Source organism: Oryctolagus cuniculus, chromosome 1 (assembly GCF_051225735.1).
Source record: "Oryctolagus cuniculus isolate XC-2025 breed Fujian yellow rabbit chromosome 1, ASM5122573v1, whole genome shotgun sequence".
Classification (NCBI taxonomy): Eukaryota; Metazoa; Chordata; class Mammalia; order Lagomorpha; family Leporidae; genus Oryctolagus; species Oryctolagus cuniculus.
This window is the reverse complement of record NC_142867.1, coordinates 198119982-198146678: the sequence shown is the minus strand read 5'-3', so window position 1 is coordinate 198146678 and position 26697 is coordinate 198119982. Positions and strand designations below refer to the sequence as shown.

The 26697-nt window shown below is 45.7% G+C and overlaps 2 protein-coding genes and 1 long non-coding RNA gene across 12 annotated transcripts in view; 1 reads left to right on the top strand and 2 right to left on the bottom strand.

Moving 5' to 3' along the window:
* PHF24 (PHD finger protein 24) overlaps positions 1-15994 on the bottom strand; it is a 29859-nt gene extending 13865 nt beyond the window's left edge. For 2 of the 6 annotated variants that reach the window (XM_070053699.2, XM_089299992.1), the window contains exon 1: positions 15778-15994. Coding sequence is in view for 1 of the 6 variants with exons in the window: in XM_089299988.1 (XP_089156114.1) it covers positions 15157-15711 (555 nt within the window). In the remaining 5 variants the exon portion in view is untranslated. Of the gene's footprint in view, positions 1-10452; positions 10598-15156; positions 15747-15777 lie in introns of those variants that run through there. The other 4 variants (XM_089299984.1, XM_089299988.1, XM_089299974.1 and 1 more) reach the window with 4 other exon arrangements.
* SPATA31F3 (SPATA31 subfamily F member 3) overlaps positions 15449-26697 on the top strand; it is a 56559-nt gene continuing 45310 nt past the window's right edge. Inside the window, exons 1-3 of one of the 5 annotated variants that reach the window (XM_051844448.3) lie at positions 16180-16319; positions 16700-16953; positions 17793-18021. In XM_051844448.3, the coding sequence (XP_051700408.3) occupies positions 18000-18021 (22 nt within the window). In that variant the 5' untranslated portion in view covers positions 16180-16319; positions 16700-16953; positions 17793-17999. Of the gene's footprint in view, positions 15581-16179; positions 16320-16699; positions 16954-17792; positions 18022-26697 lie in introns of those variants that run through there. The other 4 variants (XM_089300008.1, XM_089300002.1, XM_089300017.1 and 1 more) reach the window with 4 other exon arrangements.
* The window catches only part of LOC138844626 (uncharacterized), a 108082-nt gene continuing 106689 nt past the window's right edge, over positions 25305-26697 (bottom strand). The window contains exon 4 of the long non-coding RNA XR_016210668.1: positions 25305-25541. This is a non-coding gene — a long non-coding RNA (uncharacterized LOC138844626). The remainder of the gene's footprint in view (positions 25542-26697) is intronic.

Genomic DNA, 26697 nt, shown 5'->3' with positions numbered 1-26697 from the left:
TCACTCCCTAAATACCCACAACAGCCAAGTTAGGCAGAGGCCAAAGCCAGAAGCCAGGAATGCAATTCAGGTCTCACACACGGGTGTCCAGAACCCAGCTACTTGACCCATCCCTGCTGCTTCCCATGGTCTGCATTAGTGGGAAAGCGGAATTAGGAGCTGCAGCTGGGTATTAAACTGGGTACTCTAATATGGGACATGAGTGCCCTAACCAGTGTCTTAACCATGAGGTCAGATGCCTATCTTTGTTCTCCTTCAGACTAGTCCAGTGACTGCTTTCCCACCTATGGAATGAGGCCTATCTGCCACAGTACTTCACAGGGCTGTCTAGGGATAATGCAAGAAAATGGGCTTACTGGTTCTTAGTAAACTGGAAAGCACTCTACATGTGCAAAGTGGTATCTCTGTTTTCCTGCCTGTCCTGAAGCCAATTTGGGCCAGGGGTCTGGGACTATTTTGAGATAGTTGGAGACCTCAGAATACAAGTTGATCCTCTACCCCATAAGAAGACTCAAGGCTTAAAGCAAGCCTGCAGCACATTTCAGGCCTTATGCCTTAAGGAAAGCTATTCTAGTAAGTGCTGTGCCCAACTCAGGGATAATCCTCATCCAATGCCTACTTCTTAAGTCAGAGTGAATTTACTCTGTTTTTAGAGGACTCCTGGATTAGGTAGTCAGGAAACTCTACCACCCCTATTCATGTGGTCAAGGTCACAAACACTCTTTTGCTCCAATTAGTAGTAGCTCTGCCTCTTTGTGTGTATATCATAAACAACTGGCCTATTAACAACCTTCTAAGGTGCTTGTCACACTTCTGAGGCTTGCCCCACTAATGTCACTCACATTTTCTGCTTTGATTTTTTGAACTGTTCAGGAAAGTGCCACACCCTTTACAGATTAAACAGTGATGTTATCCCTGCCCTTCTCTGTAGGACCAAAGTACATTGGGAAGTAAGGGCCTAAAGTGGCACACTGCAAAGCTGGCCTGCTACCTCCTAGCCTGAGGGGCCTCCGTGGAGTCAGCTGAGGAATGTTTATTCTTTTTTTTTTCTTTTTTATTTTTTGACAGGCAGAGTGGACAGTGAGAGAGAGAGACAGAGAGAAAGGTCTTCCTTCGCCGTTGGTTCACCCTCCAATGGCTGCCGCAGCCGGCGCACTGCGGTCGGTGCACCGCGCTGATCCGATGGCAGGAGCCAGGAGCCAGGTACTTATCCTGGTCTCCCATGGGGTGCAGGGCCCAAGTACCTGGGCCATCCTCCACTGCATTCCCTGGCCACAGCAGAGAGCTGGCCTGGAAGAGGGGCAACCGGGACAGAATCTGGCGCCCCGACCGGAACTAGAACCCGGTGTGCCGGCGCCGCAGGCGGAGGATTAGGAATGTTTGTTCTAAGTAAAGCCAAGAGCCCACTTTAGCCTTGCCCTCAATCCATCCTAACCAATGCTTCCTGAACAGGACTATGAGCAAGGTACTAACTGCACATCATAGGAAATAGAAAAGAGGAGATCAAAGTCTCATCATTCAAGCTACTTAATATCAGAATCCAAAGAAGTCAGATGAAGCGCTGCCAGTACCTAAAGAAAGGTGAGATGACACTATGGGGGTCAAAGTGGGTGCTGAAGGGTGGGTAGGAAGATATCCTCAGTTTCTTTGGGGAAATTGTTGACAGTGCAGTGGTTGAGTTGCTATGTGGGATATCTGCATTCCATGTCAGAATGCCCAGGTTCAAGTCTTGGCTCTGCATCCAATTCCCTATTTCTGCTGATATATACCAAGGGAAGCAGTGGTAAAGCTCAAGTACTTGGGTCCCTGCCATCCGTGTAGGAGACTCAGATTGAGTTCTGGGCTACCAGCTTCAAATTGGCTCAGCCCCAGCTGATGTGGCCATTTGAAGAGTGAACCTGTGGATAACAGATCTCTCACTGTCTTTCTGCTTCTCAAATTAAAAAAAAAAAAATGAAAGAAGGAAAATGAAGTAGGATTTCATGTATGTTGAATTAAAGATATCCTTGGGACATTCGGCTTTCATGGTATTCCCTGCTTAAAACTTTTAAATGTCTTCCTACAACTTCCAGGATAAAGCCTCCTAAATCAGTTCCTTTTCCACTGCCTGCATGGGACCTGCATGGTCTGGCCTCCATTCCCCACACTGGCCTTCTTTCAGTCTTTGTTTGTCATGCTCCTAATTCTGGGACTTCTGAATGTTCTTCTCCACTCCATCAGTGCCTATTCATCTATCTAGCTCAGCTCAAGCATCACTTCCTTGGGGAGGTCACTGTTGACTCCACTCCTGGTTGGTCAGCGTGCCCACAGCACCATGCTCTTCTGCTTTGGAGCACTTCTCTCTGTCCTTACAAATTTATTAGGATGATTATCTGATCAATATCCGTTTCCTCTATTAAATTGTGTTACTTTGCAAAGTGCCTATCACCACTGCCTAACAATGTGTCTGGAACATAATAGATGCTTAATAAACATTTTGTAACTAATTGATTTTGAAGTCTTTTTGCCTTTTTAAATGACATCTTAATACACATGCTATCTGGGCCGGCGCCGCGGCTCACTAGGCTAATCCTCCGCCTTGCGGCGCCGGCACACCGGGTTCTAGTCCCGGTCAGGGCGCCGGATTCTGTCCCGGTTGCCCCTCTTCCAGGCCAGCTCTCTGCTGTGGCCAGGGAGTGCAGTGGAGGATGGCCCAGGTGCTTGGGCCCTGCACCCCATGGGAGACCAGGAAAAGCACCTGGCTCCTGCCATCGGATCAGCGCGGTGCACAAGCCGCGGCGGCCATTGGAGGGTGAACCAATGGCAAAGGAAGACCTTTCTCTCTGTCTCTCTCTCTCACTGTCCACTCTGCCTGTCAAAAAATTAAAATTAAAATTAAAATAAAAAAAATACACATGCTATCTGAAGTCAGTCTCATCTTCTTTCCAGAAACACAGTATGAACCACAGTGGTGCAAATTCCTTCCCTGCCATCTGTTGTACTAAGGAAACCATATTCTTGAACTGATACACTGATGGATAAGACACACCTCCCCATATCTGTAAATCTGTAAAGTTGAAATTGATTGGCAAGAAATATTTGCTTTCAATAAGTAATAAGTAACTGTTTTATAGGGAGGTGGCAAAGGAGATTTATTGAGGGAAGATTTATTAAGCAAATTCAGGAAATCATTTAAGGTGTCCATGCTTCAGTGGACCACTGTTAAATTGTGATTAAAAGCAAAATCTTTTAATTCCAAAATTAAACAATAACTTCATAAAATTGTGATTATTTTTTTCCTCAATTAGAAGCAAATATTGGACAGTATGGGAATGGTTAAATTATGGTGCCAGGGAAGAATAAACATGAAAAGTATTAAAGTGGAAGTATATTGATGTGTTGGGGCTGGCGCCATGGCGCAGGTTAATCCTCCCCCTGCAGCGCTGGCATCCCATATGGGCGCCGGGTTCTAGTCCCGGTTGCTCCTCTTCCAGTCCAGCTCTCTGCTGTGGCCTAGGAGGGCAGTGGAGGATGGCCCAGGTGCTTGGGCTGCTGTACCCATGTGGGAAGACCAAGAGGAAGCACCTGGCTCCTGGCCTCGGATCGGCATAGCTCCAGCTGTTGCAGCCATCTGGGGAGTGAACCAATGGAAGGAATACCTTTCTCTCTCCTCTCTCTCACTGTCTGTAACTCTACCTGTCAAATAAATAAATAAAATCTTTTTTTAAAAAAAGGAAGTTTATTGATGTGGAAAGATGTTCAAAATATGTGTACATATTAATGTAAAAAGCAGTTCACAAAAATGCTTATGTGATAATCAAATTTTTATAAGAAAGGATGCATATATATTTTTCATCTTTCTGTATTTCTGTATTTTAAATTTTCCTACAGGCACATAATTTTTAAAAAATCCTAGATTGGTAATCTAATGATTTGTTTTAATTTTGGATTTGCTATTCTTTGACCCAGAACATGTTGCTTTATTGTTTTGGGATTCAGTTCTTTATCTGTTAATGAATGTATTTGGAGAATATAGTCTCTTTTATTTATTTACTTATTTAGTTTGCAAAGCAGAATGACAGAGAGAGCCAGAGAATGTCTTCCATTTGCTGGTTCACTCCCCAAATGGCCCCAGCAGGCAGGGCTGGGCTAGGCTGAAGCCAGGAACTCCGGGTCTTTCACAGGGGTGGCCATGGCCCAAGTACTTGGCAGCAGGAGCTGGATTGGAAGCAGAGCAACCCAGACTCAAACCAGCAAAAGTGATGGCTTAACCTGCTGTATCACAACACCCACTCTGAGCATCCAGTCTTAAGCATTTAAAATGCTCATATTATTTTTCGTATTCTTTTACAAGGCCAAGTGACCTAGTGAGAGTATCCAGCCAGGGTGGCTATGAGAATGAAGAGGAGAGTGTGTGTCAAAGGTTTTGCTGAGGCTTTGGATCAGGGAGTGTTTTTTCTTTTTTAAAGAATTATTTATTTATTATTTGAAAGGCAGAATTAGAGAGAAATATCTCCCATCTCCTGGCTCACTCTCCAAATGGCCACAACAGCCAGGCCAAAGCTAAGAGCCCAGAAATCCATCTGGGTCTCCTACATGGTTGGCAAGAGCCCAAGTACTTGAGTCATCCTCTGTTGCTTTCCCAGACACATTAGCAGAGAGCTGGATGGGAAGTGGAGCAGCTGGGACTTGAACCAGTGCTCATATGGAATGCTGGCATCACAGGCTGCGGCTTAATCTGCTGTGACACAATGCTGGCACTAGGGGTTTCTTGAGGAGGGTGGACCTATAGTCTCAGCCACTAACCAGATGCCTCATGGGCAACCGATGGGCACTATGGATAATCAAGAAGGTGAGTTCCCTATTTTAGTGAGAGGCACACCATGATGGAGAATGCAAAACTGACACACGACCCTACACTGTATACTTTTATTATGAGCAATTACGTATTCCAGAACCACCAGGTTTTCCCGCAGAAAACCACCTTAAGTGGGATATTTTTAAAATTTCTTGTCTGGGGCTGGCATTGTGGCACAGGAGGTTATGCCACCACTTATGATACTGGCATCCCACATTGGAGTTTGAGTCCATAGCCGGTTTAAGTCCTGGCTGCTCCACTTCCTACTCACCCTCCTGCTAATGTGCCTGGGAAGATAGTCGAGGACCGCAGATTGAGCCCTGCCACTCATGTGGGAGACCTAGATGGAGTTCCTGCCTTCAGGTTTTGGACTGGCCCAGACCTCGGTATTGCTGGCCACTTTGGGAATGAACTAGTGGACAGAATGTCTCTCTGTCTCTCTGCCTTTAAAATAAATAAATCCTTTTTTTTTTTTTTTGACAGGTAGAGTTAGTGAGAGAGAGACAGAGAGAAAGATCTTTCTTTTTCCATTAGTTCACCCCTCAAATGGCTGCTACAGCCGGCGCGCTGTGCTGATCCAAAGCTAGGAGCCAGGTGCTTCCTCCTGGTCTCCCATGCAGGTGCAGGGCCCAAGCACTTCGGCCATCCTCCACTGCCTTCCTGGGCCACAGCAGAGAGCTGGACTGTAAGAGAGGCAACCAGGACTAGTACCTGGTGCCCCAACTGGGACTAGAACCTGGGGTACTGGCGCTGCAGGGGGAGGATTAGCTAAGGGAGCCACGGCGCCAGCCAATAAATCTTTTTTCTTTAAAGATTTATTTATTTATTTGAAAGTCAGAGTTACACAGAGAGAGAAGGAGAGGCAGTGAGAGAGAGGTCTTCCATCTGCTGGTTCACTCCCCAGTTGACTGCAATGGCTGGGGCTGTGCCAATCTGAATCCAGGAGCCAGGAACTTCTTCCAGGTCTTCCACACAGGTGCAGGGGCCCAAGGACTTGGGTCATTTTTCTACTGCTTTCCCAGACCATAATAGAGAGCTGGATTGGAAGTAGAGCAGCCATGACCCAAACCCGCGCCCATATGAGATGCTGGCACTGCGGGCAGCAGCTTTACCCACTATTTGCTGGCCCCAAATAAATAAATCTTTAAAATGAAATTTTGACTGTGATCCAGAGTAATAAATGTATTTTATGTGGTGACCCTGTATATATAGCATTTACTGATCCGTAACTGAACCCAGAAATTTGTGGAGCATTCCTCTTCTTAATACTCCATGGGACTCTCTCTGATATTTTCTATCTATATTTTCATTAAAACAGCTCTGATAGTGACTCTTTAAAATGATTTCATGAATCTGAAATTTGAAAAAAAAAATCCAAGTTTAAAATCATGTTAACTTTTTAATTAACTATTCTTTTCTTTTGATTTAAAAATGATGACCTCTAAAAGATAAGGGTGTAAGGAAATATCTGCCTTTGGTGTAGTGCAAGATGAATAGTCTGTGTGGTTGAAGGTCTAACGGTGACGGACAGCTGCTGATACACCTTTGACTAAAGGAAACCTGCCCTATACAAGCAGCTGATCCTCTTTGACCTATGTGTAAAAGAATACTTATTGGAATGCTTAACAGTGAATTCAGTTATTTATCTGAGAGACAGACCAGGAGACAGAGGGAGACAGAGAAAAGAAGTGGGGGAGAGGTAAGGGGGAGAGACAGAGGGAGAGAATTCTACCCTCTGGTTCACTTTCTAAATGTCTGCAACAGCTGGGGCTGGGCCAGGCCTGAAGCTGGGAGCCAGGAACTTGATCTGGGTCTTCCACGTGGGTGGCAAGGACTCAAGTACTTGAACTATCACTTGCTGCCTTCCAGAGTGTGCATTAGCAGGAAGTAGGACCAGGAGGAGAGCTGACACCCGAACCAAGGCTCTCTCATAGGGGATATGGGCATCCCAAGTGATGCCTTAACTACTAGGCTTAAGGCACACCCTGATATTAGGGCATTTTCTTAGTGATAAAAAGGCAGAAACAATCTCAACAGGGAAATTACTAAATAACCTGTGATTCTGCCATGTTATAAAAAAAGAGATAAAATTTATTTATTTATTTATTTATTTATTTTTTTGTGACAGGCAGAGTGGACAGTGAGAGAGAGAGACAGAGAGAAAGGTCTTCCTTTGCCGTTGGTTCACCCTCCAATGGCCGCCGCGGAGGCGCGTTGCGGCCGGCGCACCGCGCTGATCCGATGGCAGGAGCCAGGAGCCAGGTGCTTTTCCTGGTCTCCCATGGGGTGCAGGGCCCAAGCACCTGGGCCATCCTCCACTGCACTCCCGGGCCACAGCAGAGAGCTGGCCTGGAAGAGGGGCAAGCAGAACAGAATCTGGCACCCCGACCGGGACTAGAACCCGGTGTGCCGGTGACGCTAGGCAGAGGATTAGCCTAGTGAGGCGCGGCGCCGGCCTAAAATTTATTTAATTTTTAAACACAAAGACTGGAGCAATGATTCTCAAATGGTGAACTGGCTGGATGCTGGGCAGGTTGGGGTGTATATCAGAAACTCCAGAAGCGGAGAAATAAGTGGCCTAAAACAGCATGTCAATCATAATATATTTAAAAATCAAATATTAAAAGCTGTGATTTTTGTGTGTGACATACCACAAAACAACAGAGCTTTTCTGTATTCCCTTGGTTTCTGGAAGGTACTAATGCTCCAAATAGTTGGGGGTAGCCTCTCCACAAAAGTTATGTCCTAATTTTTAGAAAGCAGTCATAAGACTTAAGTTTATCATAAAGAAGGCATGGATTGAAAAAAAAGTTGAGACATACTTATCTGGAATAAACATGCTAAATTCACATTTGAAGAATGATTCATCAGAGGAAAATCAATAATGCGCATTGTGTTATTGGCTTTTTCAGAGGATGTTTAACAAGAGTTATTGAACAAAGGCCAGCCAATGGGGAGGGTTACACTGTAAGTGTTTGACTCATTAATAGTGTATCAGCAAAGTAACCACAGGCCCCTCTCAACACACTATAGTCTTGCTACAATCCATTATTCAGCCTAAGGATACCATTATTATCTTTTTTTTTTTTTTTTTTTTTTGACAGGCAGAGTGGACAGTGAAAAGAGAGAGACAGAGAGAAAGGTCTTCCTTTGCTGTTGGTTCACCCTCCAATGGCCGCTGCAGCGCGCTGGTGCATCACGCTGATCTGAAGGCAGGAGCCAGGTACTTATCCTGGTCTCCCATGGGGTGCAGGGCCAAGCACTTGGGCCATCCTCCACTGCACTCCTGGGCCATAGCAGAGAGCTGGCCTGGAAGAGGGGCAACCGGGAGAGAATCCGGCACCCCGACCGGGACTAGAACCTGGTGTGCCGGCGCTGCAAGGCAGAGGATTAGCCTATTGAGCTGCGGCGCCGGCCACCATTATTATCTTAAAGATATCAAGAATTGCTATTAAGGTATCTCAATTGTTAATGATATCACTACAAAACTTTGAGATTTTATCCTTAAAGAGATTTCTATGAAGACTGAGCTGACATCTACTAAAAAATCACACAAATAAAAAAGTAAAATAACAAAAAAACACTTTCCAGTACAAATGATTTGGAGAATTAATATTCCTTTTACTGAAGATGGTTCAATTTTCTAGAGCATTTTACATTTGTAAAGGCAGAAAATGTAGAACAGGATCATTAAAAGGAAATCACCAAAATCCAAAGAACCCTCAAGTAATTTTGAGTTGACATGGCTTTGATTTGACAGTAAACTGAGGACACAACATAATTAAGCCTTAAAAATGAAGCTAAAACCCTTAATGCTTAATGAAGAGGATCAAATCTGTATACAAAAGACAACTTGATTAAAAATGAGTGTGCTGAAATATCAAAGATATGCACCTGGGGTGTTTGAGATGTTAACACAATCAGCTCTAATTTCTAGAGAAACAAGTGGTAGTGATTAGCAATGGATAAAAACAAATGCCTGGTGAGAAAAACCTGGCCTCCACTGTGCTGGAAGAAGTCCTAGGAAGAAGAGTGAGTTAAAAGGAAATCTACTGCAAAGATTCCATAAATTATACTTAATAATTACTTCTTTGGCTGGTGGGTGGAATTGGGGTTTTCTGCCTTCCTGACAAGGGGGAAAATAGGATAAAAAAGCTATTGTCCCAAGGATCATGTGACTGTCAGAGAATCTGTGGTAACTAGGGAAGGGTTGTAAAAACCCCTGGGGGACAGGAGCAGGTGTTGTTAAATAACAGTGAGACAGGAAAGTAGAATAAGGCTATCTGATTCTGTGAACTGGAGGAAATGAAAACAGTGACAACCAGAATCTTCGTTCTGGTAAGAGAAGGCTGTCTAGATGTTACCTGTCAGGCAGTAAGACATTATGTGGGAAGCCTAGAATGTGTGCATGTAAAACACACCCATTCGCTGCAGAGCACCTGCTTATAATGCAGTGGGATTATTTATAAGGGCGAAATGGTAGAAGTAAGAGGAGGGGCTCTTCCACAGCAGGAGCTGGCAGAAAAATCAGGCAGAGAGGGCAGCTAGGGATCTCTCTTCCCAAGCACTGCATAAAGATTCAGAACTGTGGAGAGCCAGAGGAACAACCCTCCTAACAGGCAAGAGTCCTCATACGGCATGTTAAATCCGAAGTACTTCCTTTAATCTGATTCTTGATATGGGAATGGCAGTATTTAAAAGGCTCAAAAGCAACAGAAAGTGATCGCCTGGAGGTGACAAGGAACAAGAGCATGGAAGCTTCGGCAGGGTGGGGTTGGGGGCACAACCAGAGTGGGGTGAGTATATAGGAAAAGCAATCTCAGGTTTTTCACTGGGAGATCAAGAGGTAGAAAAGTCTAGATGATTATCACTAGCATCCACAGAATATGTATCTTTGTTGAATGAATGTTGCAAAAATGACTGCAATATAAAAAGTTAATTTGAGATCATGGTGTCCATACCCTTTCTCTTCATCAAAATTACCCAGAGACTCTTCAGACCTGATCTGCAAATTGCAATTCTAGAAACTACACAGTCACCATCTCATCTCATCAGATTCACTCTGCTTTCCTATAGGTGAGGTCTGAATAGCAAGTCAGGGTGAAAACAGGTAACTGTACTGTAATATGGGTGATTTCTCTGACTGCAAGGGAGTTAACAAAATTTTAAAATTTAGTCAGTTCCCACAATAACAATGATAAGAAAAGAGGGACCAACATTAGCAAAATCAACAGTCCCCTACCCTTATGCTGTATCTGTGGCCTGGACCACAGGAGGGTGGCTCCCTTAAGGGCACAAGTAGGAAGCTTGAAAATACATCTGCTGTCCTGGGTCTGAGCTGGAGAAACATCGCATGAGTAGCACCTGCATACACAGGTGAAAATTTTCAAGATGGTCAACAACTGGGTCCTGAAAGTAAGGGTCTGAAGGATTCTCTGAGAGCATTAGGGCAAATCATATACCTACCTAGCATAGACGGTGACTAGCATATGGAAAGTCAGCAGAACCAGGGTCTGTAAAAAATGCAGAATACACAGCACACACCCCAAGCTCACTGTGCATATCACTATTAATCCTGAGACTTTAAACAAAATCAACAAAAAGAATGCTCTCACCCTCTGCTGTTCTTTGAGGAAATCCAAGCCTCCAGTGGTCCTGTTGTTCTCCAGTGATTGGCTGGCTGTCGCAGTGCCTCACTACAGTTTTTGGGAGCTTGCTCTTATGCAGCCAGTTTTGCCACCTGGCAGTAGCCTCTAGACTGTTTTTAGTTTTCAAGTCTGTAAACCTTCAAGGGGTCTACGTGGTACCTCCCCATCTCTCTTCACCTCTGTGTATGCAGAAGACACAGTCACATCAACTGCACATGGCTTTGCTGTTTTTTTTTTTCCAAGGAGCAGTAGGACTAAAGATGGAATAAAACTGTCTTCCTGGTTTCTGCTCAAGACTATGAGGCATGAGGAAGGTCCTGCTGCTGTTTAATATTTACTGCAAGCTCACAAGGTTCTAATATACACGGAGAACAAAATCATGGCATGATCTTTAGCCTCAGGGGGCACAGACGTAGTCTTCATTAAGAGCTACAGAGCTGACCTCCCACAGAAGCAGAGCAACAGTTAGGGAACATCAGGGCCAACCATGACTGGCTGGTGTGACTGCACTCAGCAAACAGAGCTTTCCAGCACAATGGAGGGGCACTCCCTGTTTTCTGCCCTGGGCCCCACTAATGAAGTTATTAAACTTTAATTTACTTGTTTGTTGATTCTACAAACATTTGTTGAATCCAGCCTACTATGTGTCAAGTGCACTCAGGTGCTTAATCACTGTTGGCAGAATGAACAAATGGAGCCTCACTCAGCCTGTGAGAAAGCAGTGAGTATGTGCGAGTGTAGGGGGCACAAGTGTAGGATTAAAAAAAAAGTGTTGCTTGAGCTAAATTTTGAATGTGAGTGGGAGTTACCACAGTAGATAAGGAAAAAAAGGCATTCCAGGAAGAGGTAAAAGCACATGCCAAGGCATGGAGCTATATGGGGACTTCTTCATGACTTAGATGGTATGAAGCCAGCCTGGAGGCTGAATAGAAATAGGCGAGGAAACCTGCCTTCACATAAGAATTAGCATCATCCCAAAGAACTGGTCTGAGATAGTATGCTTAAAATATTTGCTTAGAAGGGAATTTGTATTTGACTTTCAGGGAGGGGGAAAAAAAAACCCAGAAAATTGGATTTTCTGAGGCCAAGAAGAGGGACAGTCCTGAGGAGTCCAGGGGTTGACCGACCCATGCATTGCTTGGCCTTAGGACCCAGCAGAAAACTCTTCTGCACAACCTAAGCACTGGTAGGTGGTGACTGCAGTGAATCACTGGGCTTTCCCTAGAGGAGACTCACAAACCTCAAAAATCAAACGAAGAAAGTGAGAGTGTGAGAGAACACCAGCTAGCCCACGTAAGGCTGTTTCAGTGAGGTTTCAGTAAGATGAGACATTCTCAAACCAACCAGATCATAGGTCAAAGGCTTTGTAAACTGTATTATTCTTCCAAAACATAAGGTTCTGTAAACTATATTATTCTTTCAAAACATAAGGCAAGAGTGTGGCTCGTTCACTCAAAGAATATGGGCAAAACTAATTCTGGCAGGGCAGTGGCACGGGGGCTACATGTGGCTGCCAGAAGAGGCACACAACAGCAGCTGAGTTTCAATGATGCTTGGGAAAAAGCATATTCTATACTGATTCCTGTAGATACTCTGTAGAGTTGTAAACTTCCCATTACTTTTCCTACGCTTTTACAGTAAATGGTTAGAGAAATGCAGACTGAGTCTACGTGAACTCCTGAGGGGCAAGAAACTCTCCTATTTAGCTAGCATAGTGCCTGGCAAGTAAGTACACTCAGTAAACGTATGTGGGTCTCTGAGGAGATTGCTGGAAGGCGGGGAGAATGGAGGGGGATGTCATAATGGGAAAATGAAACATGTCTCCAGCTGGAGTCTGATGGTCTTGGCTTCTTGATCCAAAGCTAGTAAGCAATTCCTTGGTCATTAAGATTGAGGGGTGGAGTAGAAAATGACATTCCCATCAGAAATGAATAAATCAATTTGGGAAATGAAGATAGCTGAAACCAAGTGGCACTGATGGAGAGAAACAGGAAGGATTGAAAGATAATAGATTCTGTGGCTAAAGAGAAGGGAACTATTTGCATAAATATGATCCACTTATGAAGAGGTGTCCTGGAAAAAATGGGCCTGTGAAGGTCTTAGCATTCCTGTTCTGGGAAAAGGAAGCACTGTCAAAGATATGGCAAACATTGGAAGAAGAAAAGCATATGAATGTGATCAGAGAATAGGTAAAAGATCAAAGGTTGAAACATCCAGAGAGTAAAATCTAGACACATTCGCACACTCTCAGTCAAACTGGGCAAGCCATTCTCTCCCCTTTCATTTCACTTGTGAGAGCATTTCTGAGATTAAGGCCACCTGGTGACATCCTTCATAAACATTCTGGAATAATTTGATTTTCAGACTCAATGTTGTGATTAAGGAGGAGTCAGGGAGTATTCTTAGGATTTTCGAAAGCTTACTGTTTATCCTGTGCTGGACATCAAAGAAATGATATTCAAGGTCCAAGACATGGGGAGCATCTAGATACAGGTAGCAGTCTTTCCAGGGTCATGGGAGTGTGGTACCGAGAGCCCTCAATGAAGAGATCAATTTAGAAAACTTCAACAACCCATCTCTGAATTGGAGCGAAGACTGTATTTGCAGGCTGGATCCTTCTGACTTTCTTGATACACCCCTGATTATCTTGGTCTGTTAAACAGATGAGAGGAGTTTGAAAGGAAAAGGGATTCTAAACAACAGAGGTGCTAACTAACATAAAGCTTTGTCAGAGTTTTTACTCCACCAAGCTGTGCGTGAAGTACCACACCCATCCTTCAGTCAGCCATCGAGTTAAAAAAAAATGTTTAACCATTCTCCTCTCACAATGTATCCCAGGATCCCATGGAAGCCAGTCCTATTAAAGAAGGGTATCGTTAGGTTTGGCCAGGTCAGAAGGGAGGAAGGGAATAGGAAAACTCTCCCAGAATGGCTCTATGGTAGACACAATGGCTTGGCCTTCTCACCACTCCATTTTTGGACAGGAAGTCAGAATCTATCCTTGGGCCTAAAGCTGAACTCTTGGGATTCAGCTGTAATGAAAATATTCCATGGGGCCAGGCCAGAAGGCATCACTGTGCCAGGCACAGATCCTCACCTCCCCAGCCTGGAGACTGCTAATACTGCACATTTCCTCTCCTCCCCTCCTCCTCCTCAGGCAGAGGCACTACTGGGCAAGTGTCCTGAGTGGTGCCAGCATTCCACTTGGTAACACTGGTGTCCACGGGTGCACGCAGTCAGAGGGCTACAGGGACAACTGGCATCGTGCTTTCTACAAGTGATCCTGTTTCTTCTTCCTCTCTCTCGGGCTTCTGCAGCAGGGAAGGTGGTCTCAGGATGCTGTGCTCTCTGGAGGGCCCCTCTGACCTGCCAAACACCACACCAGAGGCCTCCCTCAGACTCAGTGAGGTCGAGCCGGCCTAAGGCTTTATTTCAGCGGGGCTGCCAATGAAGGAGGTTAACGCTGTGAAATCTGGGGACGCACTGGAAATCAGCTCCTATAGCAGCCTCATCCCCTTCACTTGTTTAATGATCACATTTATTGAGCATATACTATTACGAAGTCCTATGCTTGGCACCTTAACGCAACCCATTAACAAGCATCCCTTCTGTCTTCTGCCTCTCCTTGATACTTTCTCCCAAAGAAAATATGAACAGATTCCATGCAGCTAAGCTTTGTAATATTGAGCACATTGCTAAGCCTCTCTGAATCTCAAGTACTTAAGGTGTAAAAGGGGGTAATTCCACAAGCTGTTTTCAGGACTGTACAAAAGGTTTTAACATGCCCAGTGTAGTACCTGGCACATTGGTGCTCGGTAATCCTTCATAGTTCTTTCTTCCCCCAAAGGACTTCCCTTCTAGGGCTTGCCAAAGTCAGCTGTTCCACCTGATCTCATTGCTTTCCTTGTGTGTGGTCAAGCCCAAGGGTTCAGATCTCCTATCCTTGGGTCAGAGGTCTCTGGTCTATCCCTCCCTTGAACCCTGTACTCTTACTGCACCTCCTGCATCCATGAAAACCCAGTCTGGAGCCAGAAAAATCCTAACGGGGTGGGGGTGGGGGTGGGGGGACTGGTCAGAGGTTGAATGACCACGGGGCACCCGCTCTTGACCATTCTGAGGACAGACAAGTGAAGGCACATTAAGCTCTCCAAGGAGGTCAAGGCCGAAGTACTTGGATCTAGAAGTCATTCATGGATCTCTTGGCAGGATCTCTCACCCCAGGCAGAGAGGTTCCAGGCCGTTCTAGGGCACAACCCAAGGTCCTCTTGTATCTAGTGGGTCTCCTGGGGTGTCCATCACCACCACACAGGCTCCTGCGTCTCCCCTGGGTTCCAGGATGTCCTACTGAGCCAACTCCACAGACCACCTCCGCGCTTGCTCCCGGAGTTGCACAGAACGCCTCCCTGGGGACGGTGCCCTCCACACTGCAGACAGCGTCCTGGGAGTCTCCATTCACACACACGGGGTCTTCCACGGGGGCGGCTCCCCACACCGCCTCAGGGGACTCCCGGCAGTGGAGGGAGCAGTCACTCGGGGTTCATCCACTTACACGGGGGCGCCTTTGGGGCACCCCCACGTAAGCACCCCAGAATCCCCAGAGGACTGCCCGCAGCCCCCTGACCCGCCAGTTAGGGCGACGGCCCGGTCCCCGCCCTCCCCGCCCCCGCTTACCGGGACAGCCTGCGTGCGGGACGCGGGTCTGGGGCTAGCGGACTCTACACCGCCGGCCCCGCGCTGCCCACGGCCGCTCTGGAGCCGAGGTGCTGGGCCGAGCGCCGGGAGCGGGCGGCGCGGGCGGCGCGGCGGGCTGAGGCGGCGGCGCGCGCTCCCGGCGCACACCCACCCGCCCCGCCCCCACCCCGCTGCAGCGCGTGCGCCCGCGCCGGGCGCCCCGACCCCGCCTCGCCCTCCTGCGTCTCGAGGGGCCGCCGTCGCCGCTCGACCCGGGCCTGGCGAGCTGGCGTCCGCGCGAAGGCGGCGCGGCAGGGCGGCGGCCGGCTCTGATGAGTGGTCGTCTGAGGTGCCAGTGGGCAACCTTCGAAAGAGCCTGGCACTGCGGCGCGGGTGCTGCGCCAGCCCGGCCGCCTGCGGCAAGGTCAGTGCTCGCCCCGAGGAGGCGCCCCGTGGGGCTGCGGCCGCTCCTCGCTCTGCTTTGAGCCCGGGCGTAGGCAGGGTCCCGGTGGATGCTGCCCCTAGCACGTTCCCGGGGTAGGGAGAATGACTCATCCGGCGGGCCCTACCAGCCGCCCAGGCAGGTCTCCAGGCTCCCGACCCCGGCGTTGGGGCGCTCACCTTGCTCGAACCTCACTGGCCCCCGGAGTACCCAGATGACCCCTCACCAAGTCTTAGGCTGGCCCAGTCCGCTGTGCGGTTTTTCTGAAATCACTGGCCTTCCGTCGCCAGCAGCGAAGCCGGGCTGTCGCCTAACCCGCTTCTTGCTGCGGCAACTTCATCTCTCAGCCTCCAAACAGCCAGCTTGTCAGGAGGCCAGCAGCTCTGAGGGCTGGGCCGTGCGCTCCAGCAAGCTACAGTGCATGTGTTGAAGAGGGCAAGGAAACGAAGATCAAATCATCAGACACCTAGCAACTAATTCTAAGGAAGTAACTGAAGACACACACATGATAAACCAAGAACCCTTTTGTTCAAAGTCATTGCGTTTGCACTCTAACACACCTTCGTTTTCTTGTGCGTTCCGTTTATATAGCTGAAGAAGAATTTACAGCATCAGTTTTTGGACATCTAGCGTTTGTTATACGCTGTGCTAGGTGCTAAGAGGGTTGTGAAAAGGAACTCACTTTGCACTCCACATGGCATTTACCAGTAGGGCACATGAGGTAAGTAGAGTACTATGGGTTGCTGTTGCTTTCAAACCCCAAGTGCCAGACACCATTTCCCAACACCTTGAACATATTGTCACTATTTCACACCCTTCTTTTGAGGGCCTGCGTTGACACTGAGGCACAGAGCAGTTAAACAATTTGCCTAAGGTCGCATAACTAATATGTGATGGAGGAGAGGTGAATCCAGGTATTTTGTCTTCAAACCCCGAGCTCCTAACTATTTTACTCTACTGCCACTGAGAAAGGAGAGGCTGCTAATCAGAAATATGTGTTGTTTTATTTTTTTAAGATTTATTTTATTTATTTGAAAGACAAAGTTACAGAGAGAGGCAGAGACAGAGAGAGAGGTCTTCATCCACTGTTTCACTCCCCAGATGGCCACAATGGCTGGAGCTGCGCCTATCCGAAGCCAGGAGCCAGGAGCTTCTTCCGGGTCTCCCACGTAGGTGCAGGGCCCAAGGACTTGGGCCATCTTCTACTGCTTTCCCAGGCCATAGCAGAGAGCTGGATCGGAAAAGGAACAGCCGGGACTAGAACCAGTGCCCATATGGGATGCTGGCGCTTCAGTCCAGGGTGTTAATCCACTGCACCACAGCACCAGCCCTGAGAAATATGTGGTGTTTTAAAGGTGAGTACTTGTTTCTCAGGACCCACTGTCCTTTGTCGTGAAACAAACATTAAAGACAAGGCAGCTTTCCATAGAGTCTAGGGGTCCACTAATCTCTAGTATTATATCACACCAAGCATTTCACAGAGTCCTCTGAACCATTTTAAATAAGTGCTTTGTTTCTAGACCGTTTGACAGGCGTCTATGGAAAAGGAGGTTGTAATAATATCCCCATAGAAATCTCTGTTGGTTAATTCCTTCTTTCATTCAAAAAAAAAAAAAAATGAGTATTGTGCATCTATAGTCTGCCAGGCATGGCACTAAGAACTGGGAGGGGGTAAATAAGCGTAGGACTCAGTACTTTTCCCTCCTGGAGCTATAATCTCATAGAGGGAGACAGGCATCGACAGAGAACCATAATTATACTACAAAATGGAAAATGAGTTGTTCTCAGTAGAGGAATGAAAGCAATGGATGTTCTTAAAAAGGTAGAGACAAATTACTTCATGGAGGGGGGTGCCTTGCTTAAGCAAAATGCATAATAACCATTTAACTTATTATTGCTATTAAAGTATTAGTGACTCAAAATTTATCAAACTTCTTTTTTATGCATGTAAAATTCTCATGTTCAGCAGAGACTTTTGCTAAATTATAAAAATTGATCAGAGTATGGAGAGAGAATAAGAGGAAGCCTCTTGGAGATGGTTTAGTGTATATCCTTAGTGGGGCATATGGAATAGAATGGTGCCACACAAGGTATTTTTTAAAAAAATGTATTTATTTGCTTGAAATTTAGAATTACAGAGAGAGGGGGAGAGACACACAGAAAGAGATTGTCTATCCTCTCGTTCACTTCTCAGGTGGCCACAATGGCCAGCTCTGGGCCAGGCTGAAGCCAGGAGCTTCATCTGGGTCTCTCACATCAGCAGCAGGGACCCAAACACTTGGGCCATCTTCTGCTGCTTTTCCCAAGCCATTAACAGGAAGCTGGATCAGAAGTGGAGCAGCCAGGACACGAACCAGCGCCATTATGGGATGCCGGCATTGCAGGCAGCTGCTAACCCACTATGCCACATGCCAGCCCCAAAGGTAACTTCTTTTAGGCCTTAGACAAAAACTTGTTGGGATATTTAAGAGACTATGGGGGAGAAAATCAGAATGTTACTGAACCCTGCTTTGTCTTTACATCTTGATGCTGGCCTCACATGGAAGAGGATTGGTGCAGCATTATTGCTTTTAATACACATCTCTTGAGGAAATTGCCCAGTACGCAATTCCCCCTTAACTGTGAATGGCTCTAGAGCACAGGGACAAAGTCTCATGGACCTTCTCCAATTGAGGCTACCTGCCCTTTGGTTGCTGCCAGTCGATCCAGAGGTAGACACTTAACTCAATTTCGTGTAATCATGATCACTTTCAGGAATTTGAAACTCAGAACAGAGCATTATGTAGCCTGGGAATTGTTGGATCTGTGAGAGCACACAAAGACCCACTCACTGTTCTGACCCCAGGGTGGGTGGGTCCTTGCTCTTCCCACATCCTAGTTCTTTTCTGTATTAGTTTCTCATCACTATAATGAACTACCCGAGGCAGACTCCTTATAAAGAAGAGATTTCTTTAACTCACAGTATTGGAGGACCAAAGGCATAGTACTGGCACTAGTACAACTCTGGTGAGGGCCCTCTCAGCAGTGCTTCATCCTGGCAGATGACAACGGTGGGAGCGCATGCAGAGCAAGTGATCATATCTCGGTATAGAGTGGCAGAGGATGCTCAGTGGCTCAGGCTTTTGTAACAGCCTCTTCTTGAAAACAACCTTAACCCTTCTGAGGGTAGGGCCTTCAAGACGTCCCTCTAGACCTCAGCTCTCAAAGGTCCATCACCTCAGCTTTCCCACATTGGGGACCAAGCTTCTAACACAAGGACCCTTGGGGAACAAAAAACCCATTACACCTCCCTTCAGTCCCTTTTTATGCTTCAGTCGTCCTGTGAGTTTCCATTGTTTCCAACCAAGGGGGTATTTATTTATTTGAAAGAGAGAGAGATCTTTGATTTACTGGTTCACTCCCCAAACACTGGTGCTGGACAGTGTGAAAACCAGGAGCCTGGAACTCCATCCGGGTCCCCCATGTGTGTGGCAGGGACCCAAGTATTTGAGCTATCATCTGCTACCTCCCAGGCACATTAGCAAGAAGCTGGATCAGAAGCAGAGGTGATAGGCAATAGTAGGCTCTCTGATACAGGATGCAGGTTTCCCAAGCTTAATCCACTGTACCACACAACACCTGTCCCAACCAAGGGGATCTCAATAACCTTCTACCTAGGGCTGACCTAGGGTCACCAAGCTTTACAGATGAGGAATTAGGCATTCAAATGGAATTTCTAGCTAGACCAAACAGCTAAAATGGTATTGATATCTAATCAGAACTTGTGTCTTCATCATACTACAATCCCTAAATACCCTTTCTGCCAAAGAAACGCAAGCCCTGGGCTTCTTTGGTATTAGGATTGGCATTTGAGAATCCTAAATATGAGTCTGCTCTAGTAAGATTAAAGGAACTGGTTTCCCATATGGAGATCCTTATCCTAAGGTGAAAAGGAAATAGGATTTATTGATATCCATGCCTCCTCTCCTGCTTTCCTGGAGTCTTAGAGGATAGGGAAAGCGCCTTCTGTAGACTGCTGGCTCTTCAGTGTGCCTTTGATCCGTCCCCTTTTGGTTTTCTCATTGCTTCATCTGTCATCATGAATCTTAACTTTTTCCTCTTTTTTATTGACTTTTTTTGAAGCCTACAAACAGGCTCAAGTCTCTCTTCTGCTAAGAAACCTCTCTGTTGACTCACTGTCCTTTCCCTGGTACTATCTGCTATGATTTGAATGTTCCCCAAAGTTCATGAGGTGAAAACTTAATCCCCAATACAATCAAATTGGGAGGTAGGGGGAGTCAATTAACAGGTGATCAGGTGAGGAGGAGTCTGCCTTCCTGAATCGATAAATGTCATTTTATGGGAGTGAGTTATTTATTTACTTTTGGGTATGAAGGAAATTTATTGGAAAAAAAAAAAAAAACAGAAAAAGTCCCAGGAGAGGTCCCTGAGGAGGGAGCCTGTGGGTTAGTTACTGAAGCAGGTTTGATTCCCTCTTGCTCATGTCCTCTCTTGCTTTTTTGTTTCTGCCATGAGATGACACAGCCCAAAGGCCCCTGCTAGATGTTGGCACCAGTGTTCAGAACCATGAACCAAATATTTTTGTTATAAATTATCCATTTTATAGCAATATAAAATCGACTAAGACATTGCCTAAACCCTTTCCCATTAGAAAAAATAGAACTGTTGGGGGGCTGGCACTGTAGTGTGGCAGGTTAAAGCCCTGGCCTGGAGTGCTGGCATCCCATGTGGATGCCGGTTCAAGACCTGACTGCCCCATTTCCAATCCAGCTCTCTGCTATGGCCTGGGAAAGCAGTAGAAGATGGTATTTTACATCAATTCATTTTTTTTTTTTTGACAGGCAGAGTGGACAGTGAGAGAGAGAGACAGAGAGAAAGGTCTTCCTTTGCCGTTGGTTCACCCTCCAATGGCTGCCGCAGCCAGCGCGCTGCAGCCGGCGCATCGCGCTGATCCAAAGCCAGGAGCCAGGTGCTTTTCCTGGTCTCCCATGTGGGTGCAGGGCCCAAGGACTTGGCCCATCCTCCACTGCACTCCCGGGCCACAGCAGAGAGCTGGCCTGGAAGAAGGGCAACCAGGACAGAATCTGGTGCCCCGGCTGGGACTAGAACCCGGTGTGCCGGCGCCACGAGGTGGAGGATTAACCTGTTGAGCCACGGTGCCGGCCACATTCATTGATTTTTATATGTTAAACAAATCTTAAATTCTTGGGGTAAATCCCACTTGATCAAATTGTTTAATCCTTTTTCTATTTTGTTGGATTCAGTTTATGTTTTGCTGAGGATTTTTCTGCTTCTGGTCACAAGGGATATTCATATGAATGAATTTTTATGTCTTGTGAGATGAAGGTATTAATTCATGTTTTCTGTGTGGATATCCAGTTGTCCAGGCACCACTGCTGAAAAGACTATCCATTCCTCATTGAATTGCCTCCATATCTTTTTGAAAATCAGGACTTGTTTCTAGAACCTCAGTTCTTTTCTAGTGGCCTGTGTGACTGTCCTGATTGCACTATCATGCTATCTTGGTTACTGTAGCTTTGCAGTACGTTTTGCAATTAGGCAGGGTAGGTTAGCTAGTCCTTTCTGATATTTTTTTTGGGTCCTGTGCATTCTCATGTAAAACTTAGTATAAAATTGTAATTTTATGCAAAAAAAGCCTGTAATTTGGTAGGGATTACTTTGAATGTATGGATTGATTTGAAAAAATTGCCATTTGATCTTCTAATCTGTAAAAGTCGCTCCATACATTTAGGTCTTCTTTCAGCAGTGTTTTATGGTTTCCTGTGAAAAGCTCTGGTATTTATTCTGGTCACTTCCTTGGAATTGTTTTCTTAATTTGATTTTAAGATTGATCATTGCTAGAATTTAGAAATTCAATTTATTCTCATATGTTTTTCTTGAGTCTGGTGACCTTACTAAGCTCATTTATTCTGCTAGTTTTTTTTTTTTTTTTTGTGAGTCCTTAGGTTTTTCTATATATAGAATCATATGATCTGAGATGAAGAGTGCTTTACTTCTTCCTTCCCAGTATAGATATCTTTTCTTTTCTTTTTTTTTTTTGTTTTGTTTTGTTATATTGGTTAGAATCTCTAGGACAATTTTGAATAAAAGAGGTGAGAACAGAAATCATTGCCTTGCTCCTGAGCTTAGGAGGAACACATTCAGTCTTTCATGGTCTCTATAATTACGGTGTTAACTATGGGTTTCATAGATGTCCTTTATCAGGCTGAGGAAATTCTCATCTATAGCCAGTTTTTTCAGATCTTTTCTTAAGAATTGGTGTTGGAGTTTGTTGAATGTTTTTTTCTGCATCTATTAAGATGATAATATGAGGGGCTGGAGCTGTGGCACAGTGGGTTGAAGCCCTGGCCTGAGGCGCCGGCATTCCATATGGGTGCCAGTTGGAGGCCCGGCTGCTCCACTTCCAATCCAGCTCTCTGCTATGGCATGGGAGGGCAGTGGAGAATGGCCCAAGTGCTTGGGCCCCTGCACCCACATGGAAGACCTGGATGAGACTCCTGGCTCCTGGCTTCAGATCTGCGCAGCTCCATTTGGGGAGTGGACCATCGGATGGAAGACCTCTCTCTCTCTCTCTCTGCCTCTCTTCTCTCTGTGTAACTGACTTTCAAATAAAAATAAATAAATCTTTAAAAAAAGATGATAATATGATTTTTATCCTTTATTCTATCAACATGGTATTTTACATTAATTGATTTTTATATGTTAAACTAATTTTACATTCTTGGGATAAATCCCACTTGATTATATTGTTTAATCTTTTTTTATATTTTTGCTGGATTCAGTTTTTGTTTTGCTGAGGATTTTTCTGCTTCTGGTCACAAGGGATATTAATTTATGATTTTTTTCTTTTGAGGTTATTGTCTTTGTTTCATGGTAATACTGACTGAAATGATCTGTCCTCTACTATTTTTTTTTTTTTTTGACAGACAGAGTTAGACAGTGAGAGAGAGAGACAGAGAGAAAGGTCTTTCTTCCATTGGTTCACTCCCCAAATGACTGCTACAGCCGGCGCTCTGAGCCAATCCAAAGCCAGGAGCCAGGTGCTTCTCCTGGTCTCCCATGGGGTGCAGGGCCCAAGCACTTGGGCCATCCTCCACTGCACTCCTGGGCCATAGCAGAGAACTGGCCTGGAAGAGGGGCAACTTGGACAGAATCTGGCGCCCCGACCGGGACTAGAACCCGGTGTGCCGGCGCCACAAGGCGGAGGATTAGCCTATTGAGCCACGGCGCCGGCCCTCTTTTACTTTTTTTAAAAAATTGCTTATTCATTTATTTGAAAGGCAGAGTTATCACTTCCCAAAGCCTGTGATGGCTGAGGCTAGACCAGGCTGAAGCCAGGAGCCAAGAACACCATCCCAGTCTTCCCTGTGGGTGGCAGGAATCCAAGCACTTGAGCACAATTATCTGCTGCCTCCTTAGGTGTATTAGCAGGGCACTGGATTGGAAACAGAGGAACTGGGACTTGAACTGGTGCATTGATGTGGGGTGCAGGTGTGCAAAGCAGTGGCTTAACTCACTGTACCATAATGCCTGCCTGCCGCCATACCCCGCCCCTTTTACTTCTGTTTCAGTAATTTGTGTCTTTTTCTTTTTTTCTTGGTGATTCTAGCTAAAGAATTTTCAATTCTGTCATCTTTTCAGAAAGACCAACTGTGGTTTTATTGATTTGTTGTTTTGTTTTCTTTTTCATTCTTTGTTATTTCCTTTCTTCTGTTTGCCTTGGGTTTAGTTTGCTCATTTTTCTCTAGTTTCTTAAGTTTGAATCTTAGGATTCTGGATCATTCTTTTCGAATATAGGCATTTACCTGTGCATTTTATCTTGCCTTACCATCACCTTGGAACTACTGTAGTGCCCTTGTTTAGCTGTTAGCATTGAGACTTCTTCCCGTATAATTGAAGAATTGCTCATTTTATGAGTCCTGAAGGTTGCCACTGTGTAACCAGTGTTTTGCTTGGGCATCCAGCATTCAGTGCCAACAGCATTGGCAATGTTGACTGGAGGAGTCAGGGTTCAAGGATGGCAGCAGCAGCATCTTCGTTGGCTGGTTCTGTGGAGTCCTTGTGATTGTATCTACTCTGAGTAGCATCCCCATGTTCCTGTTTCTGTGTTTTTTTTTTTCTTTTGTAAAGGTTTATTTTATTTATTTGAGAGGCAGAGTTATACACATAGAGAGGGAGAGGCAGAGAAAGAGGTCTTCCATCCACTGGTTCACTCCCCAAATGACCACAATGGCCAGAGCTGAACTGATCCGAAGCCAGGAGCCAGGAGCCTCTTCTGGGTCTCCTGTGTGGGTGTAGTGGCCCAAGCACTTGGGCCATCTTCTACTGCCTTCCCAGGCCACATCAGAGAGCTGGATCAGAAGAGGGACAGCCGGGATTAGAACCAGCACCCATATGGGATGCTGGCGCTGCATGCTCATTCCCCCAAATTGTAGGAATGGCTAGGGCTGGGCCAGGCCCAAAGCAGAAGCCAGAAACTGCATACAGATTTCCCACATGGGTGTTGGGGCACAAGCAATTAGGTCATCCTCTGCTGCTTTCTCAGGCCATTAGCAGGGAACTGGATTGGAAGTGGAGCAGCTGGGACTTGAACTGGTGCCCATATGGGGTGCCAGCATTGCAGGTGACAGCTTACTCACTACACCACAATAGCAGCCTCTCCTATATATATATTTTAAAGATTTATTTTTTATTCATTTGAAAGAATTACAGAGAGAGGTAGAGACAGAGAAAGAGGTCTTCGATCCGCTGGTTCATGCCCCAGATGGCCACCAATGGCTGGAGCTGTGCCAATCCAAAGCCAGGAGCTTCTTCTGGGTCTCCCACATGGGTGCAGTGGCCCAAGGACTTGAGCCATCTTCTAGTGCTTTCCCAGGCCAAAGCAGAGAGCTGGATCGGAAGAGGAGCAGACAGGACTAGAACCGGTGCCCATATGATGGCGTTTCAGGCCAGGGCTTTAACCCGCTGAGCCACAGCACTGGCCCCCCTTCCTGTTTTTAAATACTATCTTTAGCCTTCCCAGGGAATTTTTGGGCTATACAGTACCTTTTAAAAAAATATTCCTTTTCTAATTAAATCAGTAAAGGTTTCTTGCTATTCATTGATTGATTTGTAAGTGATTGGTACATGCATTCCGTGTTGCCTTGCCTCAGTTTTCGGATCAGATATTATTTCCTCCATATCAGCTAGGTTAGAGTCCTTGATTTACACAGTGTCCTGTGATTATTCCTGTCTTCATTTATACTATTTTGTATATCATTTTCTGTGTGTTTTTGTGTCTCTTACTAGAATGTGTGTTTCTTAAGGGTAAGGACTATGTTTTATTCCCAATGTCTAAGATTTAGTGGGTACTCAAAGTCACAAACTTAAATGTTTGGTGGGCGTTAACTTTTTATGCCCTTAACTTCTTTATTTTTCTCAAACCGAATTATTTGCAATGTGGGATTCTTCAGTTGTACAGATCTAATTAAGCCATAGATTCCATGGAAGTCCTGAATCACTCCTTAGGGCACAGTTGCTTCATTTTTAGCTAATGAAATTTAGCTAATTTCCAAGATCTGTTGGCTAGTTTTAAGAAATTAAAATGGCTGTTTTCTCTGAGTTTCTCTACCACATCCAGGAGAGTAGTTGATAGGAATGTTATTTTGTCTGCAGTTATTTCTAACTTGTACCAGAAGCACATGACTTTTTTTTTTTTAAGATTTATTTTTATTTATTTGAAAGTCAGAGTTACACAGAGAAAGGGGGAGAGGCAGAGAGAGAAGTCTTCCATCCGATGGTTCACTCCCCAGTTGGCCACAATGGCCAGAGTTGTGTCGATCCGAAGCCAGAAGCCAGGAGCTTCCTCTGGGTCTCCCACGTGGATGCAGGGACTCAAGGACCTGGGCCATCTTCTACTGTTTTCCCAGGTCATAGCAGAGAGCTGGATTGGAAGAGGAGCAGACGGGACTAGAACTGGCGCCCATATGGGATGCTGGTGCTTCAGGCCAGGGTGTCAACCTGCTGTGCCACAGCACCAGCCTCAAAGCACATGACTATTTTTTTTTTTTTTTAGATTTTATTTATTTATTTGAGAGGCAGAGTTACAGGAAGTGAGAGGGAGAAACAGAGAGAAAGGTCCTCCGTCCGCTGGCTCACTCCCCAATGACCACAATGGCTGGAGCTGTGCTGATCCTAAGCCAGGAGCCAGGTGCCTCCTCCCAATCTCCCATGCATGTGCAGGGGCCCAAGGACTCGGGTCACCCTCCACTGCCTTCCCAGGCCACAGCAGAGAGCTGGACCGGAAGAGGAGCAGCTGGGACCAGAACCGGCGCCCACATGGGACACCGGCGCCGCAGGCGGAGTATTAACCTACTGCGCCAGAGCGCCGGCCCCAAGCACATGACTTTTTAATAGCACTGACTTGGGCCGGCGCCATGGCTGTAGGAGCGATTTCGGGAGTGAACCAACGGAAGCAAGACCTTTCTCTCTATTTAACTCTGTCAAATAATAAAAAAAAAAATAGCACTGACTTAAAGTCCAGTTAAACCCAAGAAAAATCATGTTCAGAGATGGACAAAGGAGGGAAAAATCATCATATTAAGAAAAAGTTATCCATAGAAAGACTTTATATTCTCTTTGAGAGATAGGATTATGTGTTACTTTTCTTTGTATTGCTCACAATAGTGCGTACATAGTAGACATGCCAATTTATTGATTCTTTAATAACCCTCTTACTCTAAAATTTTTTGATTCTATGTTGTTGGGCAGCTTAGGAAATACTTGGACCAGTAGAACATATACTTCCAGAAAAATTAGACAAAGTGATTTTGGACAAAGATTGTAGATTTGGGTAGACTAAAAGGCTTATATCATTTGAATAACAAAGCCAGAAGGATTTTTTAAAAGTTTTATTTATTTATTTGAGAGGTAGAGTTACAGAGAGAGGAAGAGACAGAAAAAAGGGTCTTTCATCCATTGGTTCACTCTCCAAATGACCACAATGGCTGGAGCTGAGCCGTTCCAAAGCACTTGGGCCATCTTCCACTGCTTTCCCAGGCCATAGGCAGAAAGCTGAATTGGAAGTGGAGCAGCCAGGA